At 41.0% G+C, this 20,011-nt stretch overlaps 1 protein-coding gene across 1 annotated transcript; it reads right to left on the bottom strand.

The window, feature by feature from the left end:
- Nucleotides 1-1,031: 1,031 nt before the first annotated feature.
- On the bottom strand, nucleotides 1,032-14,511 carry LOC110501070 (protein Wnt-7b-like). Its single transcript, XM_036956493.1, has 4 exons — nucleotides 14,422-14,511; nucleotides 12,948-13,174; nucleotides 6,460-6,731; nucleotides 1,032-1,593 (listed from the first exon to the last, which is right to left on the bottom strand). Exons 1-4 carry the CDS (start codon nucleotides 14,502-14,504, stop codon nucleotides 1,114-1,116), a joined length of 1,062 nt encoding a protein of 353 aa, XP_036812388.1. The 5' UTR covers nucleotides 14,505-14,511; the 3' UTR covers nucleotides 1,032-1,113.
- Between the last annotated feature and the right edge of the window lie 5,500 nt (nucleotides 14,512-20,011).

Here is a 20,011-nt window from a genome sequence, read left to right as displayed (position 1 = left end):
CTGAGGATGGATCAACAACATTGTAGTTACTCTACAATTACTAACCTAATTGACAGAGTGGAAAGAAGGAAGCCTGTACAAAAATACAAATATTCCAAAACATGCATCCTGTTTGCAATAAGGCACTAAAGTGATGCCACATTTTTTGCAGTAAAGCAATTAACTTTTTGTCCCGAATACACAGTGTTATGTTTGGGGCAAATCCAAAACAACTCATTACGAGTACACCTCTCCATATTTTCAAGCATAGTGGTGGCTGCATCATGTTATGGGTATGCTTATAATCGTTAAGGACTGGGGAGTACTTAACTAATCAAGATGTATTAGTGTTTTATTTTTCATAAATTTTCTACAAATGTTAGAATTTTTCTTCTACTTTGACAGAGTATTTTATTTTGACAATAAATGACAAATCCATTTGAATCCCACTTTATAACACCACAAAATGTGGAAAAAGTCAAGGAGTGTGAATAGTTTCTGAAGGCACTGTAATTACAGTGTGATTGGATATTGAAACCATGCTCCTCTCTCTCTCCGTCCATCTCGCATCGCCGTCAAAAGGCATTTTGCTGATGTCCCGTTTCCAGTTTGAGGTTGTTATTTTGTCAGTTGGTTAGTTTTTCTTCTCCCCCATTTCAGATGTCAAGAGATTATTGAGCTCTTTTGAGCAGTGTTACCGAGGAGGTGAAAACTGCACTTGATAAAGTTTGGGTCCACAATGCTTCCAATAACAGATTTGCTTGGTTGGAGACAGAAAAATGAACAACCACAATCCTTTGACTTCATCAATATCCTGCAACACATAGTATATCTGCATCACAGTTTTCCAGTCAGCGCATGAGAAGAAAACATTATTTGCCTACTTCTCAAAGTACTTTCTCTCAAAGTCATTTTAGTTCATTTAATCTTTGTTTTTCAAATGAAATAGGATGTCCAATGTGCAAAATGAAGTCATGAAGAATCTAACAATTTCCAAGTCCACTGTAGAGTATATCCTGAAGAGTTCTTCCCCACATCCTTTTTTCCTTTCCTTGTATCCTCTCTCATGGCCTTGCCCTGTCCCTTGTCCCTTTTCCCAGCTCTCTCCGTCCCCCTCCTCCATCCATCCATCAATCATTTGCAGGTGAACACCTCAGACCGCTCACTGCACGTATTACACTTCACAAAACAGCACCACTGGAACTTGCAGTTGCACTGCCACACGCGGGTGTACTGGTGGGTGTTGTGGCTACTACCACAACACATCAGATTGCAGCCGTCGGTATGGGGTGACGTGTGGTTACACAGCCTCCCCCGCGTCCCTGTGCTCCCTGTCGCCGTGTCCTCCTCGCAGTAGTTAGGAGACCTCTCCAGGTAGACCAAATCTGTGTCCGTGGGTTTCTGGTACCCCCGCGACTCCTTCAGACGCAGGAAGGAGGGTTGACGGAGACGCGAGGCCCGGACCGGTTCGACTTGGACCGCCTCGCCATAGCGCTCTTTCAGGATGTAGCCGATCTCCCGGAACTTGGGTAGGGTGGTCCAGCAGGTCTTAGTTGTGCAGGAGCCCGACATTCCGTGACACTTACACTCCAGCTTCATATGCTCCTCCAGGATCTGAGGGAAAGGAGAGAAGAGGGTTGGATACAGGGTTTGGAAAAGTTTGACAAGACCTGAGGGCTAGATACATGCTTTGAGAAAGAGTTGGCATGTCCCAAATGTTGAATAGTTGTGTGTAGGTGCTTAAAGTGTTTGAGAGTCATTTGTTGTCATTGATGGTTATTAACTAGTTCAACCATCCTGATCTCACAAGCTTACATTCTGTTTCTCTACACAAATAAGGTGATTACGTGAAGTGAAACATACCGAGCCCAGCGGTCAGGATGGTGGATCAGGCTAGTTAGTCATATGCTGCCATTGTTAGAGTTCAAAAGCACACTCTTAAGTGTTACATCTTAACTACTTAATTCACAGTGATGTGAATTGGAGATTTGCATGAAAAGGTTTAGGCCAGCCCACATATCCACAAATTGTATTTTCCAATTAATTCAACAATTCTACAATACATTACGTCTATTAACTAAGGGCATCCCTTGCAATATAACCTAAAGTCCATATGGAGTACATATTTCAAATCCCCCAACTGGACAGTGATGCCAGGTTCAAGCCTCTATTCTCTTACTAACTTCACCTTCCTAAAGACCACAATGGACAGAATGAACAACCAGAACTCTCATGTAACCAGAACATGTATAACATTGTACTGAGGTTTCATGTGCAATTTAAGTTTTGATGCCTCACAGATATATTCAGCGGACACATTTGACAGATGACAGTTTACCATTTAGGGTTGAGTTATGTAGTTTTGACCAAATCGGAAATGTTTATGTAGCCCAATGTTCACCCAAAAATGATAGCAACTTCTAACACAAAGCAATATCTATCAGTGTTGCTTAGATACATTGTATATAGGAATTAAAGTAAAACTTCTAACTGGGTGGCCAGTACTGTAGCCTACTTGCCTATCAATCAGTGTATCAAGCCTGTTGCTCTTGATCTGCCCTGCTATCAAGTTAGGGGAATTGGCTCTTGATTAGGTTTGTTCAGTGTGTGCAGTGGTGCAGCAGCATGGTTTTGCGAGCTGCCACTGAGAGAGGAAGAGAGAGAGACTTTGCAATAATATCCTGTATCCTGACTTAATGCTCTGTAATTCAATGAATGGGACTGCAGGGTTATGGCAGGCCTCCATTTGGCAGCCGGTCACACACACACGGGCATGCTCACGCACACAACGACACATGGCAGGCACACACATGGCTCACACACACACATTCTGAAACCCTCTGTTTTAAACTACTATAGCATAATTTAGCACAGCGATGCTGTCTCCGCTGAACTTATATTTATACTGAAAAATATATAAATGCAGCAAGCAACAATTTCAAAGATTTTACTGAGTTAAGATCATTTAAAGAAATCAGTCAATTGAAATAAATAGATTAGGCCCTAATCTATAGATTTTACATGACTCTGAATACAGATATGCATCTGTTCGTCACAGATACCTTTATAAAAAAGGTAGGAGTGTGGATCAGAAAACCAGTCAGTATCTGGCGTGACATCTCCTTCGCATTGAGTTGATCAGGCTGTTGATTGTGTCGTGTGGATTGTTGTCCCACTCTTTAACCTCTCTTGGGTAGGGTGCAGTATTTTGACATCCGGATGAAAAGCATGCCCAAAGTAAACTGCCTGTTACTCAGGCCCAGAAGCTAGGATATGCATATAATTGGTAGATTTGGATAGAAAACATTAACGTTTCTAAAACTGTTAAAATAATGTCTGTGAGTATAACAGAACTGATTTGGCAGGCAAAACCCAGAGGACAAACCGTCCAGGGGGGAAAAAATGGAGGTCAAAGGATTTTCCATGGGATGTCTTTTTATTAGGAACCTGGTTGCAGTTCATATGGCTTCCACTAGATGTCAACAGTCTTTAGAAATTGTTCGATGTTTTTCTTTTGAGAAATGAAGAAGTAGTGATATTCATTGTAAGTGTCACTCCAGGTGGACTCTACTGTTTTGGTGCGCGTGACAAGGAGCTCGCTCCACATTGTTTTTATCCGGTATTAGAAACCGTTTATTCCATCTTAAATGTTATTAATTATTTACGTTTTACGGTACTGGATTAGGAACGTTGTTTGAAACGTTTGGGACCAGGATTACAGGTAATTTATTAGATTCTTTGTAGACATGTTGGGCGAGTTGAAACCGGTGTATTTCTGAATCAAACGCGCCAAATAAATTGACATTTTTGGGACATAAAGAAGGACATTATCGAACAAAAGGACAATTTGTGATGTTTCTGGGACATTTTGGAGTGTCAACAGAAGAATAACTTCAAAGGTAAGGCATTAATTATATCACTATTTCTGACTTTTGTGCCTGGTTGAAATCAGATAATCGCATGGTTTGCTTTCGTCGTAAAGCCTTTTTGAAATCTGACACAGCGGCTGGATTAACAAGAAGTTAACCTTTATTTTGATGTATAACACATATTTTCAAGAATGTTAAATATTTTAATTGATTCTTTTTGAATTTCGCGCTCTGCAATGGATGTTGGCCAGGTGGGACACTACCGTCCCACGTACCCTAGAGAGGTTAATGGCTCTGCGAAGTTGCTGGATATAGCTGGGAACTGGAACATGCTGTCAAACATCAATCAAGAGAAAACAAACGGGATTCATCCATGAAGAGCACTCTTCTTAGCGTGCCAGTGGCCATCGAAGGTGAGCATTTGCCCACTGAAGTTGGTTATGACGCAGAACTGCAGTCAGGTCATGACCGTGGTGAGGATGACGAGCAAACAGATGAGCTTCCCTTAGACGGTTTCTGACAGTTTGTGCAGAAATTATTTGGTTGTGCAAACCCACAACTTTAACAGAGCTGTCCAGTTGGATGGTCTCAGATGATCCCGCAGGTGAAGAAGCTGGATGTGTAGGTCCTGGGCTGGCGTGGTTGGACGTACTGCCAAATTCTAAATTCTAAAATGACATAGGAGGCAGCTTATGGTAGAGAAATTAAAATTACTGGCAACAGCTCTGGTGGACATTCCTGCAGCCAGCATGCCAATTGCACCCTCCTTCAAAACTGTGGCATTGTGTTGTGTGACAAAACTGTACATTTTAGAGTGGCCTTTTATTGTCTCCAGCACAAGGTTCACCTGTATAATGATCATGCTGTTTAATCAGCTTCTCAATATGCCATACCTGTCAGGTGGATGGAGTATCTTGGCAACTGAGAAATGCTCACTAAGAGGGTTGTGAACAAATCTGTGCACAAAATTTGAGAGAATTACACTTTGTGTGTATTGAACATTTCTGAGATTGTTTATTTCAGCTCATGAAACATTTATATTTTTGTTCAGTATACTTTTCTGATGGAGTTGCATTATGTTCTATTGTCTTCTATTCTAGATCTCTACAGAAACAACTACATTTTTGTTAGGTGTGTTAAAACCTGTTAAGGATATGGCAGACATACGCCCCCTTTGGAGAGATTGGGTACCCCTAGTAAACTGGAAAAAAAATCTGTCAAAAATTGCTAATATATGCAAATAAATAATTATAATTAATTATTATTTATAATTATTATTGGATAGAAAACACTCTAAAGATTCTAAAACCGTTGGAATTATGTCTGTAAGTATAGCAGAACTCACAGGGCAGGCATTCTTCCAAACTAGTTTTTGTGGCCATGAAAGTTGGAGCAACTTTGACGTCATGGCCCCCACCCTTCCCAACCAGTTATGATTCTGGGGACACTTTCTATCTCTTCCGCTAGATGTCCTCTTTCATTAGAGCTTTCGTTCAAATCCCGCAAGAATTGACCCTATGGGAGTGAAATTAGTGCGTGCCACGAGAGAATAGGCTGTGCGTATGGGCGCGAATTGGTCCCAGCCATTCCTTTGTTCCAGCACTCAAGAGAAGGGCAGACGATGGCCGATTGAATTGAAGTTTGTTTTGCGTGTCTAAAACATCATAAAGCTTGCTTCTGCACTTAGTTTGACCTGTTTAGTCGACATATAATATGTAATTTTGAAGTTTTGATGCGCAACTTTTCCGGACCAGAGGACGTTTTGGGTGCATTTCAGCTGATGTTATTAGCAGTAGCTAATACAAAGACGCAAGACTTGAAACCAAACGATGTATTGGGTAAGTATGAAGCCTTCCAGAACATTCTGAACGAAGACCATCGAAGGTAAGGGAATATTTATGCTTAAATCTGTGTTTCTGTTGACTCCAACATTACGTGGAAATGTAGCTTGGAACTGAGCGCTGTCTCAGCATATGGAATAGTGTGCGATTTCTGTAACGTTAAAAATAAATCTAACACAGCGGTTGCATAAAGAAGCAGTGTATCTTTCTAACTATATGTAGAACATGTATATTTAGTCAAAGTTTATGATGTCTATTTACGTTATCTTGCCGCGCTACATAGATTTCCTGCGGGCATTTTTGAGTAATTTCTGAACGTGAACTCACTGTAAATGGACATTTATGGATATAAATGGCATATTATTGAAAAAAAAAAGATGTACTGTGTAACATGTCATATTACTGTCATCTGATGAAGATTTTCAAAAGGTTAGTGAGCGATTTATTTTTTAATCCTGCGTTTGTTGATTGCATGTTTTGGCTATTGAAATGAGCTGTGTCTGGTGGTGGTTTTACATATATATGTGCTATGTTTTCGCCGTAAAACATTTTAGAAATCTGACTTGCTGGCTAGATGAACAAGGTGTTTATCTTTCATTTGAGCTATTGGACTTGTTAATGTGTGGAGGTTAAATATTTGTAAGAATATTTTTGCGTTCCATGCGCCACCGTTTCAGCTGAACGTGGGAGGGTTGATTCCCAATTGGGAACCAGTATCGTAGACAGGTTAAAACCCCAGACAACAAGACAAGCAGTGTCAGTCACTTTACCTTTCGTCCTGCCTCATTATTATGCAGGTTCATCAGACGTCGGGCGTTCTTCTTGATCTCTCGGGCATCTACGAAGCGTATGGAGACCTCCACGCCGTACTTGATGTTGGCCGAGCAGCCTCCCCACTTCCAGCCCTCCTCCTGGTCATGGTAGCCCTGCTTCTCCCAGTCGCAGCCACACTGGCTCAGGTTGCCCTGACTACACGCTGCTGTCACCGAATGTGCCACGCCAGTCGCCGTGATGGCATAGGTGAAAGCCGCCTCTCGGCTACCTGGAGAGAGAGAGAGGGGCAAAGAGTTACCTTGCACTAGTCCTATGTAAGTGGTAGTGCAATACAGTACATAGTATGAGTTTGTTACAGTATAGTACAGTATTTTATGTTGTGGCCTAATGAAAGGCTTGTGGCCCACTACAACACAATTTACATTACTGGGTGACCTGACTGCAGTTCGGCCTTAAACTAGTGTAATGTAATTAAGCTATTACAGGCTAATAAATACCTACCATTCCTTATTTGATAGTCTCTGTCTACTGGACTCTTACCCAGCCCTAATTTTTAACAAGCGGGCTGGGTAAGACTCCACTGATAAAACCAAAGTGACATCTGTTGGTTACCAGAGGAGCCTTAATGTATCTGTGTCTGTACAGCAGATACAGTAAAAACTACTGTATGTACTATAGTATTATAGAGTATATATACTGAACAAAAATATAAACGCAACATGCAACAATTAGAGTTGAAGTTCATATAAGAAAATCAGTCAATTGAAATAAATTCAATAGGCCCTAATCTATGTATTTCAAATGATTGGGAATACAGATGTGTCTGTTGGTCACAGATACCTTAAAAAAAAGGTAGGGGCGTGGATCAGAATACCAGTCAGTATCTGGTGTGGCGGCGGATGAATGGCATGGATCTCGTCACGGTATCTCTGTGCATTGAAATGACCATCAGTAAAATACAATTGTGTTCGTTGTCCGTAGCTTATGCCTGCCCATACTAAATTCTCTAAAATTACATTGGAGGTGGCTCATGGTAGAGAAATTAACATTAAATTCTCTGGCAATAGCTCTGGTGGACATTCCTGCAGTCAGCATACCAATTGCACGCTCCCTCTAAACTGGAGCCATCTGTGTCATTGTGTTGACTGACAAAACTGCACATTTTAGAGTGGCCTTTTATTGTCCCCAGCAAAAGTTGCACCTGTGTAATGATCATGTTATTTAATCAGCTTGATATGCCACACATGTCAGGTGGATGGATTATTTTAGCAAAAGAGAAATGCTCACTATCAGGGATGTAAACAAATTTGTGCACAAAATTTGAGAGAAATAATATTTTTAGCGTATGGAAAAATTCTGGGATCTTTTATTTCAGCTCATGGGACCAACAATTTACATGTTACGTTTCTGTTTTTATTCAGCGTAGATTATCCTATCTATAAGTGCACTTAATGTGTGCCAGTTGGTTTCTGTTTCAGCCAACACATGTCATTCTATAGCTCACAATGTAGTGTTATTGAGCTCACTACCTTCACTCTAGACAAGTTGTTTATGGATGTAGCATAACGTCTTGAAAATGATTTATAAGAAGTTAATAAACACACAAATCCACTTAAAGATGCCAGATAAATCTTAAGTGAACATTACTCATTATTTTTGTATCTGGTGGTGGTAACTTATGAGTTGTAGACCCACAACCACATGATACATTCTCACATCTGCTATACCATTGATCAATCTGTCAAACTACACCGTCAGAGCAACGATAAATACCCGTAAGAGCCTTTACAAATGGCAAGCTTTCCATTTCAGAACAAACACATTAACATTTACCTCATGGAAAGGAAATGAATTACTGTATATAACATTACTATTGCGTTGTCCTTGTAATAGGATATTTCCCGCCTCAATCAAGATACTATGTTGGCTTCCATTCTCCTCAACAACCTGAGTATTAATGCATGGTGTCTAGTGGAAGGCAATGGGGTGGCTTCTCTCCAACCTAACAAACTCACTCATAGATCCCATTTGCTCTGTGGCTCCCTGATCCATAACTTTAAACTAACTCTGAAGTATTCTCTCATCAGTCCGAACCAGAGAACCAGACCTTTCAGTAAATGTAGAATAGTGAATGTTTTCCTCGAGCTGCCAAACGTCATCCCCAGCATATAAATTAGTTTTCATTATAGAGTAAATATAGAGATATAGAGTAAATGATCCTCCAACACTCTATTCAGCAAATTGGATGCAGTCTATCACAGTGCCATCCGTTTTGTCACCAAATCCCCATATACTGCACACCACTGTGACCTGTATGCTCTCGTTGGCTTGTCCTCGCTACATATTCGTCACCAAACCCACTGGCTCCAGGTCATCTATAAGTCTTTCCTAGGTATAGCTCCGCCTTATCTCAGCTCACTGGTCACCATAGCAACACCCACCCATAGCACACGCTCCAGTATATTTCACTGGTCATCCCCAAAGCCAATACCTCCATTGGCTGCCTTTCCTTTCAGTTCTCTCCTGACAATGACTGGAACGAATTGCAAAAATCACTTGGAGACATATCTCTCTCACTAACTTTAAGCGTCAGCTGTCAGAGCAGCTTACCGATCGCCGCAGCTGTACATAGCCCATCCAACCAACTACCTACCTCATCCCCATATTTGTTTTTCTGCTATTTTGCACACCAGTATTTCTACTTGCACATCCTCATCTGCACATAACACTCCAGTGTAAATTGCTAAATTGTAATTACTTCACCACGATTGGCCTATTTATTGCCTTACCTCCTGGATTTCCTGTATACAGATTTTTCTATTGCGTTATTGACTGTACGTTTGTTTATCCCATGTGTAACTCTGTGTTGTTTTTGTCGCACTACTTTGCTTTATCTTGGCCAGGTTGCAGTTGTAAATGAGAACATGTTCTCAACTGACCTACCTGGTTAAATAATGGTGAAATATATCTTTTTTTTTAAACGTGACTCCTTTACACATGCATGAACTCAAATGGATCAACTGACCATAGGATATGCCTGTCCAGGCCCTTTGAATGACCAATCCAACATCTCATCACTACCAACAACAACCCAAGAGATGAGTCCTACCATAACTTTCCAGTAGATCGTCAGAGTTCTTGTCATATCAATCTCTCCCAACATATACAGTCAGTAGCGGGACAAGCTGAGTGTCCCATTTAACCCCCTAACACACCATAACCCTAACACACCATGGTGAACAGAGGAATAGATACATTTCCTTTCCTCTAACAAAATAACTAAATGGATCCTGGATCCAGTGGTCCGCCTGTCTGTGAGAGGAGTGATTGTTCCCAGAGCTGTTGGATTAAACACAGTTCCCAAACCACAGCGAGACTGCAACAAAACATTTCTGACTGATAGACAATTCATATAAGACAGCCCAGCCCGTATTAAGACCAATGTGACTAGTGTGCTGTGGGAAATAAAAGAATAGGGGAATTCTGACTAAATCCAGATCAGAGCAATGTTTAGAGAGTATGAATATAGATAGTTATGAGAGGTTGCACTTCTAAGGACATTCTGGTTAATTTTCACACAATAATTAATACAGACCTAGTGTATTTAAGACAGTCAGTGTTGTAAGAATGAATGTCACAAACCAAACTCAAGCCCAGAGGCAGGACAGACTTCTACATAACGAGGTCACATGTAGGACAGACTGTTGTAGGATTGAAACCCCTTCAGAGCACTAGCAACACGGCTTCAAGTTTCAATTGTTCCCGTATTCTAATATTAAGGAGTCAAAGTACGGTATTCACTGTGGTTATTGAAGAAGGATGATGGTGAAAGAATAGTACTCTCACTGGAAGTACTCTCACTGAAGTAGTTTCACTAAATGTAGAGCTTCACTCTTCACTATACGAGTTTGTGAGTTTGTGAACCTCCCATCGTTGCTTCTATTGCAGGAGTAGCACCACACTCACTACAACAACCAAACTGGCCATGAAGATAGCTATCGCTCCCACCTTCACCAAATCGTATGGCTCTGAACTACCATAACCTCTCCTGTAACCAGTGCCCTGGCCTGAACATAGCCATTGGGAAGAAAAAGAAAGTTCAACAGAAACAACTTTAATTGACTGTTAATTTTCCTGTAAGAGTGGCTGATCATATTTGTTATACAGTGGGGCAAAAAAGTATTTAGTCAGCCACCAATTGTGCAAGTTCTCCCACTTAAAAAGATGAGAGAGGCCTGTAATTTTCATCACAGGTACACTTCATCTATGACAGACAAAATGAGAAAAACAATCCAGAAAATCACATTGTAGGATTTTTTAGGAATTTATTATCAAATTATGGTGGAAAATAAGTATTTGGTCAATAACAAAAGTTTATCTCAATACTTTGTTATATACCCTTTTTTGGCAATGACAGAGGTCAAACGTTTTCTGTAAGTCTTCACAAGGTTTTCACACACTGTTGCTGGTATTTTGGCCCATTCCTCCATGCAGATCTCCTCTAGAGCAGTGATGTTTTGGGGCTGTTGCTGGGCAACACAGACTTTCAACTCCCTCCAAAGATTTTCTATGGGGTTGAGCTCTGGAGACTGGCTAGGCCACTCCAGGACCTTGAAATGCTTCTTACAAAGCCACTCCTTCATTGCCTGGGCGGTGTGTTATGGATCATTGTCATGCTGAAAGACACAGCCACGTTTCATCTTCAATGCCCTTGCTGATGGAAGGAGGTTTTCACTCAAAATCTCACGATACATGGCCCCATTCATTCTTTCCTTTACATGGATCAGTCGTCCTGGTCCCTTTGCAGAAAAACAGCCACAAAGCACGATGTTTCCACCCCCATGATTCACAGTAGGTATGGTGTTCTTTGGATTCAACTCAGCATTCTTTGTCCTCCAAACACGACGAGTTGAGTTTTTACCAAAAAGTTATATTTTGGTTTCATCTGACCATATGACATTATCCCAATATTCTTCTGGATCATCCAAATGCTCTCTAGCAAACTTCAGATGGGCCTGGACATGTACTGGCTTAAGCAGGGGGACACGTCTGGCCCTGCAGGATTTGAGTCCCTTTCGGCGTAGTGTGTTACTGATGGTAGGCTTTGTTACTTTGGTCCCAGCTCTCTACAGGTCATTTACTAGGTCCCCCCCGTGTGGTTCTGTGATTTTTGCTCACCGTTCTTGTGATCATTTTGACCCCACGGGGTGAGATCTTGGGTGGAGCCCCAGATCGAGGGAGATTATCAGTGGTCTTGTATGTCTTCCATTTCCTAATAATTGCTCCCACAGTTGATTTCTTCAAACCAAGCTGCTTACCTATTGCAGATTCAGTCTTCCCAGCCTGGTGCAGGTCTACAATTTTGTTTCTGGTGTCCTTTGACAGCTCTTTGGTCTTGGCCATAGTGGAGTTTGGAGTGTGACTGTTTGAGGTTGTGGACAGGTGTCTTTTATACTGATAAAAAGTTCAAACAGGTGCCATTAATACAGGTAACGAGTGGAGGACAGAGGAGCCTCTTAAAGAAGAAGTTACAGGTCTGTGAGAGCCAGAACTCTTGCTTGTTTGTAGGTGACCAAATGTTTATTTTCCACCATAATTTGCAAATAAATTCCTAAAAAATCCTACAAAATCCTATTTTCTGGATTTATTTTCCTCATTTTGTCTGTCATAGTTGAAGTGTACCTATGATGAAAATTACAGGCCTCTCTCATATTTTTAAGTGGGAGAACTTGCACAATTGGTGGCTGACTAAATACTTTTTTGCCCCACTGTATATCCAGCTTACCCTCTGTGTCATGCACCTTGGAAAGCGTTGGTTGGACTGTGAGTTAGGCACTAGTCACTGACAGTAGACCTATACGTTTTCATCGGGGCACAGGAAAAGCCAGTGACTTCTCACTCTGCCCCCGAGGCACAATCAGATGCTTAGCTTTCCACTATTTCTAGCCAATGCTTGGTCTGGTGGGCATTCTGGTGCAATCACTGCATCATCATCATAAACCATTATATTCTTCTCAGTGTGGAGCAGCCACACTGTAGAGAATGTAATGATGAAGTAGGACCCACACCATTGCGGGTCCTACTTCATCTGTTTAACCTTTATTTAACTAGGGAAGTCGGTTAAGAACAAATTCTTATTTACTATGAACCGGCCTACCTTGGCCAAACCCTAACCCGGTTGAAGCTGGGCCAATTGTGCGCCGCCCTATGGGACTCCCAATCACGGCCGGTTGTGATACAACAGATGCAGTGCCTTAGACCGCTGCGCCACTCGGGAGCCCCAGGGTGATTTCCCAGACACAGATTAAGCCTAGTCCTGGACTAAAAAGCAAGCTCAATGGGCAATCTCCATCAAAAATAGTTTTTAGTCCAGGACTAGGGTTAATCTGCATCCGGGAAACTGTCCCTACAAGTTTTCTTCGGCACAGCACCCCCTAACAAGTGATGTGCGTTTGACTAGACTCATTGCAGCAGGTAGACTGACCTACTCTCAGCTCTTGTCCAAATACGGTCCTCTCGCCCAGGGCGGAGCAGTTCCAGCGGCCATAGCGGAACTGGTACTTGCATTCGTTGATGCCCAGCTGTGCACCCTCGCCGATGATGATGATGGCGTCCGGGCGGCTCTGGCAGAGGGTACGCTGCCTTGGGGCCAGTCCAGGGATCTTGTTGCAAATGATGTTAGCACCCAACGCTACCACCGAGGACAATGCCCTATGGGGGGGAAGAGGGAGATGGCTAAACATCAAGGCATAGAGTCGGCGGGGCACGGACTGTATTGTAGCTACAGATTCTATAGGTCCCCCCATGAGCTACAGTGTTCCCTCACATCAGTCAGGTTTTGGTTTGGCTGACAATCTAGATAGAGCACTTAATACACACAGCTGATTTAAGACCCACGGCTGGTTCGAGACAAGCTCACAGGTCACTGAGATTGTTTGTGACCTTTTAGATCTGAGCCAAGCAACTTGACCCAGGTCCACTGTGTGTAAGATTTACTTCAAGTCATTGAATCAGGTTTTAAAATGCACAAAAGCAAACAATGGTTAGCCAATGAAGAACAGACAACAAATTAACTCTGGCTAATAGCCGTTTCAGCCCACATTTGAAATAAAGCCATGAACCTCAACTAGGGTTGTTTTAGGTATTGGTCAGGTCTGTCTGTGCAAGTATGAGAAATATCTGCACTAATCATATTTTCTGTGAGGGCCCGGGTCTTTTAATGTAATAAGAAATAACTTGTACAGTTTTATGTCTAAAGAACACAAGATGTCATCCAGCGACATGTTGCTCTTTCCCATATGTTGCTTTACAAATATAGTGTGTAGAGAACATGGTCATGTTGCAATGTGTGAATCCTACTGATCAGTGAATCTCGTCAATTTACTTATTGAACACTGTGAATACCACATAAGTCATTCATAAGTCCATCAAAATATTTATTTAATGTCATTTGTCAGTTTGGGAAGTTGTAGCAGCTGTTATTGTGAACCTCTCCATTGACTAAGACTTTTAAGCTAGTTGGAAAATACATTTTGTCAGCAAAGTTTAAATGAAGCTCTTCAGACATGTTAAATATTCGTTAAACGTTTTTATTATTGTTAAGCGGTTTTCTTATAAGTTTTGTTATTAATATTCTATTTTCAGTCACAAAACCAAACAGATATTGTTTGACACCAACAATTTCATGTAAAGGCCAATATCAATCCCAGTATTTTACAATAGATATAAGTTCCAAAAGTTTATTTCAGTTGTTCATTTTATAGTGAAATTATAAACCACATATGTATTATAAACCACATATGCTCTATAATTTCCACGTGCGTAAATGTCCCAATCAACAAATTAATTAAATTAGTGCATAAGCGATACATTTTTTTAGAGATCTTACAAATGCACACCATCACATGGCTGTACAAGCACCTGTTGAAGAGAAGGGTAAAAAGCACGTGCCAACCTACAGGTAGCTACCGCTGGTGAGGATGAGGAAGATCTGGGGATAGTAGACGGACAGCAGCGCACTGCGGGACGAGACAATGAGCATGGTGTCATTGAACACAACGGCCGCTGCTTTCTTGAGTGAGGGGGAAAATGAAATTAGTTAAATAATTCCTTTAGAAGATAAGTAGTCCTGGGAGTTCGTATCAAACAAATCTCTGTTCGCTTCTTTGGGTTAATCGCGTCTAGTTCTTGGAGTCAGTCCGTGGAGCGTTGGTGCTATGCAGCTCCAAGCCCCCGGTAGTAGCGTTGGCTTCGGACGAGGAGACTGGACGGGTCATCACTTGACGGCAGTGGTGTTAATGTGGTTATCCTCCTAGACTGATGGGGTGGATTTTAGATTCCGGGACAGCAGGTATGTGCCGCTGATTTATCATTGGCAGAGGGAGACAGACAGTGCTATACCGCCCACCCCCCTGTTAAAACCAAAAGGGACTTCCCTATTTAGCTCCCAACTATATATATTTTTTCAATCAATTAATCCATGTGACCAATACTGTCTCAAATGCTATGTGCTTTATGAATGTATATTGTTGTTATTATGGTGTTAGGTAGGCTAATATTTCTGGACATTCCGTCTTCAACAGGTCTTATTGAATTTCACAAGTGTAAAACCACCAATTGATTGTGCAGGCATGCAGGACAGGTGTCCAGTTCATTTCAACCGATAAGAGACACCATAACAGTGGTTGGTGTAGAAACACGTAGGACACACATGGGATGACACAATATAACAACTCAACCCCTAAATAACAACTATAGAAAGAATGTAGGCTACTTTGAGGATACAATGAATGATCTTGCTCTCTCAATGGTATTTAGATCTCGAGGATACCCTCATGTGGTTGAAAGTTAGAATGCATTGCCATCACTGTCAACTTCAAGGAGGTCAAATAGTTGTGATCTTGAACACAAACTGCAGAAAGAAGCTATTATTTATTTTCCTTAGTATTAATCTTGTCAGGAATCATTTACTAGTTCATGAAGACAAATGTATGTATCTAAGCTGAGTGATTATTCTCAAACAGGCCCATGTTGTTGCCACGTGTTAAACTACCAAGAAATGCAAATAAAACCACCAAAAGCTCTCTAAAATATCAGATGAGAATGAGAAACAAAGACAGACATATTTGCAGTCTCCCCTTTAAAAGATGTTCCATGCAAATAACAGCTTGTTTGCCTAGAAACTTAGTGTGAGTAAAAGCTCTCAATGGGTGGGGATGGTGCTGTTTAGTTTCAAACAACCTTCAAAGCATGGACCGTTTTACAAGGATACTTCTCTCATGGGATGATGGCTGAGGGCAAAGCCCATGTTGTCTCTCTCTTTTCTCTCCTTTTCGTGTCTTGTCATGTTAGTGAAGTGTTGAAGACATTCTGACTGTTGTGCTCTTCATCTTGCTCTGCTAGCACAAACCGGACCAGCTGACCACTGAGCAGTCAAACAAGTATGAAAGGCACGCTTTGTTTTAATCAAAATAAAATCCCACATTCTTTATTCATATCAGATCAGAAAAGCAACACCATGCTGAGACTGTGACAGACCCTTTTTAAGAGGCAGGCAAGGCAACCCGCTACACCAGTGTTTCCCCACTCCTCCAGTACCCCAACAGCACACCTGATTCAACTTGTCAACTTATTATCAAGCTCTCAATGAGTTGAATCAGGTGATTTTGTCTGTGGCTACAACACAAATGTGTGGTGTTGGGGGTACTCGAGGACCGGAGTTGAGAACCACGGCACTACACCCTTCATACTTGAACTTATTTGCCAACCTCTTGGTCAAGACTGTTTGATATAACGCTACAGATCTGTGACCACAAAGACTCAGATTCACACAGTCTAAAACCTCTACCAAAGAACCTTAAATTGAATTCTATAGCTGATAACTCAATCCAGGCTTTAATATCTTTCATTCCAACAAAGCCTCTGTCAGCAAAACACAACTCGTTTCCTACTTCTGATTCCAGCAGACATCTCACAGCATAACATCGTTGGCTTTCTGTTCAGTGCCCACACAAAACACAGCAGACAGTGTGCATCTCAAATGGCACCCTATTGCCTATATAGTGCCATTTAGGACGTATCCGTTGTTAGTGTATTTAACCACTGCGTTTAAAGCCAAGACAGCACTTAAACAGCACACTCACTATTTCGACTGGTCTGGACAATGGTATCTGTTTCTTATCATATTTTTACATATTAAGGGAGGGAAGGGATTCAAATCATTTTGGTTTGCAACCACCGGGAAAACTTCACAGCATAACAGACAGTAAGTTGTCTTTATCCTTTCTCTCTGGGGATGGATTCACACAAGGATAGAGAACTTGTTTGGTGCAAGATGGCCTCTGTCCTCTCTTACAATTTGACCCAAGGACAGGGATAGTGACAGTCAGGTAGGATACCATTGGAGAAACTCAATTGCATCTCCTCATCTTCTCAAAACCCATTGGAAGAGAAGGGACCTCACCTCTGGCTCTCTCATCCAATGGGTTTTGAGAAGGCGGCAAGGGGAGAGGATGTGAGGAGTATACAATTGAGATTCTCCCAATGTCCCCGTTAGCCATGTATATTAATATTTTTGGCATGACAGATTTAGGAGCTACAGTGTAGCCACTTGTGACTAGGACAGTGGTTCCCAAACTTGGTTTCGGGACCCCATGTGGAGTCCCCCGAAATTGAAATGGGGTCCCCTGAGAAAACCTGTAATCTTACCAAACAAATTCACTTTCTCTTCAAATGGGTATATAATACAACCTTCTAGTGTCAACTAAGAACCTCTTATACTGTAAGACTTTACTTTCATGTCGTTGTGTTTCTGGACAGCCGGCAGGACCTAACATTGAGTGAATATGAACAAACACAGCATTAAAATAGGGGATATCATTTTTCCAAGTTGGGACCCCTGGATATTCTAGTGCCAATTTTAGCTAATGTTCAATACAAGTTTGGTAACCCCTGGACTAGGACTTCCTGCATGTGTCAAGTGGAAATCCACCCCCATCAAATAACTTTTACACATTTGTTTCTGATACCCCCAGGTGCCCTAAAGATAGAGAATCAAATAGCTAGATGGTCATGTTATTAATCATATGTTAAGATAGATATCATAGAACAATTGCTAAGACTTTTATGGGTTAAACGTTCTGTGCCATAAAGGGATTCTTTCTGGTACCACGCCAAATATCACTTGACTTTCATCCTATTCACCCCAAATACTATACAGTGTAGGAAAAGATGAGACCAACCAGCACATTTAAGTAATCTCAACTCATCCATACAGCCTAAAAGACCATATGAGGTCAGACCACCGTGTTGACAATTACACAGAACTGGCTTAGCTGCTATCCTTTACAAAACAGCAGAGGCATTTGTCATCATCAGTAATATGCATGGACAAGCACATGGCATCGCTTATATGTAAAAGGAAAAAGCATAAACTAACAGTCAGGAATCTGTAACCCCCCCTCTGCTCCAATGAGATGATTGTAAATTACACATACACAGTATGGGAGATGAAAAGTAAACTAACCCAGGGGGGCGTTGGTATGAGGGAGTGTTTACGACAAACCTAAGTGGCTGCTTTGTAATTAAATCTGATTTACACTATTTAGAAAACCTTAAACTAAGAAATTGTTGCAATGTTTAGGGGGTAAAAAAACCCAATGCAAATCCATGTTTTGGGCCATTATTGTCCTTGCAGCATCTTGAAGCTTTTTAAAAGCAGATGAACAGAATAGGAAACATTTTGTTTACAGTTTCTCAATTGCTAACAAGCATTGGTCAATACTGAAGCCACTTTTTCAAAACTCTTCAGTCTGCATTACCAACATGCATCTCAGCAAAACAGTTAATCTCACCTCAAACTCACTCAAACGAATGAACACAATGGGAGACCGAGAGCTGGTTTCAAGCACAGGGTGCAGCAGGTGTTTAATTGTAAAGTTCATGCACAGGGGGTCCAAAAAGGCAACAGTACAGGCAAGGAAAAGGCTCGTAACATCATCCAGGAGATCAGGCAATAGGTTGATAACAGGAACAATAGGCTAAGGTGCAGGCAGGGAATAGGCAAAATACCTCATTAGTGAGGCAGGCCAAAACTATCATACATGGGAGGATTACATTACGGGAAACGCAGCACTCCGACTAGAAGCATGTCACAAAACAAACAATACCTCACAATGATGAGGTGTAAAGAACTGAACTAAATATTGTGTGATAATGACATACAGGTGTGTGAACAGGTGATCAGAATTCAGGTGATTGGGATCTGGAGAGTGAGCTGCGTTCAGGGGTCTTTGTGTTTGAGAGTGTGATTTGGAAGCAGATGTTACACAAACCACCAAAACACTTCATACATATCTCAAAATAAGCTTCTTCGACCATAACACTGGCAACAATTCTCACTCAGAAAGCACACATTGTAACTTATAACACACCGATCTAAAAAACACTAACAGTGTCTTTTTTGGCTCTCCTTCATCTTTGCATATGGTAATATACTTGTAAAAAAATATATAATTGCAAATGCAATCAGATGTTTATGAAATTATTCAATATTCTGCTTAGATTTTCTATATGTTTCTATCTGGTTTCTGCAGAAATGCGCAACATTTGCCATCATTCTGTTTTGAATGTGTTTTTAACAGTTTTGGAAACAGTGTGTTAGTATTTGAAAACGTGCTGCAAATATATAGTTTTGCAGGTGGTGGAGTATGAATGAAAAAAAGAGTTAATGGATTTTGGAGAATGTGGTCATTGAATGTATTTTGTGTGAAAGCAATGACAAATTCTGGTTCGCTGACTGTGTGAAGAGTTTTGACAATATGACTTCAGTTTTGACCAATGCATGTTAGAAATTGAAAAAAAAACTGTAATATGCTGCACATAAATGTCTATGGAAATGATCCCTTTCCATACAAGCTATTGCTAGGATTTATGCATTTTAAATATCGCTTTGAGTTTCAAACCTGTTCCATATTTCTATTTGTATTTATTAAGGATACCCAGTAGCTGCTGCCAGGGCAGCAACTACTCTTCCTGGGGCCAAACACATTAAGGCACTTACATTACACATAAAACCAAAAATAAAACAGTACATCATTTAACATTATTACACCACTACATATCTACAATACAAAATGTATGATACATGTGCTAGCGTTTGTGTGAGCTAGATACATTCTCAAACAAACAATCTTGAGACAAGTAAGCAATTGTTACAGGGTTTTAACGTTCAGAAAATACCCCTTTTGGCCAACATAAAATATTTATTATTTATATTAACATTGACCCGTGTATTTCACAGGGAAGTCAACTATTTACTATACTGCTATTACAGTTAATCAGAATGGAAAGGCTAAGCTTCCAAAATAATCCTTTGAATATTAAAACATCATGCGGGATAAGCATGCACTGTGCCAGACATTTATTAGTTCAAGACGGAGCAAGAAAATGGTGCCATGATTATGTAGGATGAAGTTAGTTTCCCCCAGAAAACTGATCTAAGAAAATGATTTCTTCTCCCTTATGGTTTTTACCAATAGAGAGAGACAA

This window comes from Oncorhynchus mykiss, chromosome 21 (assembly GCF_013265735.2).
Source record: "Oncorhynchus mykiss isolate Arlee chromosome 21, USDA_OmykA_1.1, whole genome shotgun sequence".
NCBI classification, from domain to species: Eukaryota; Metazoa; Chordata; class Actinopteri; order Salmoniformes; family Salmonidae; genus Oncorhynchus; species Oncorhynchus mykiss.
This window is presented reverse-complemented; position numbering and strand designations above follow the sequence as displayed.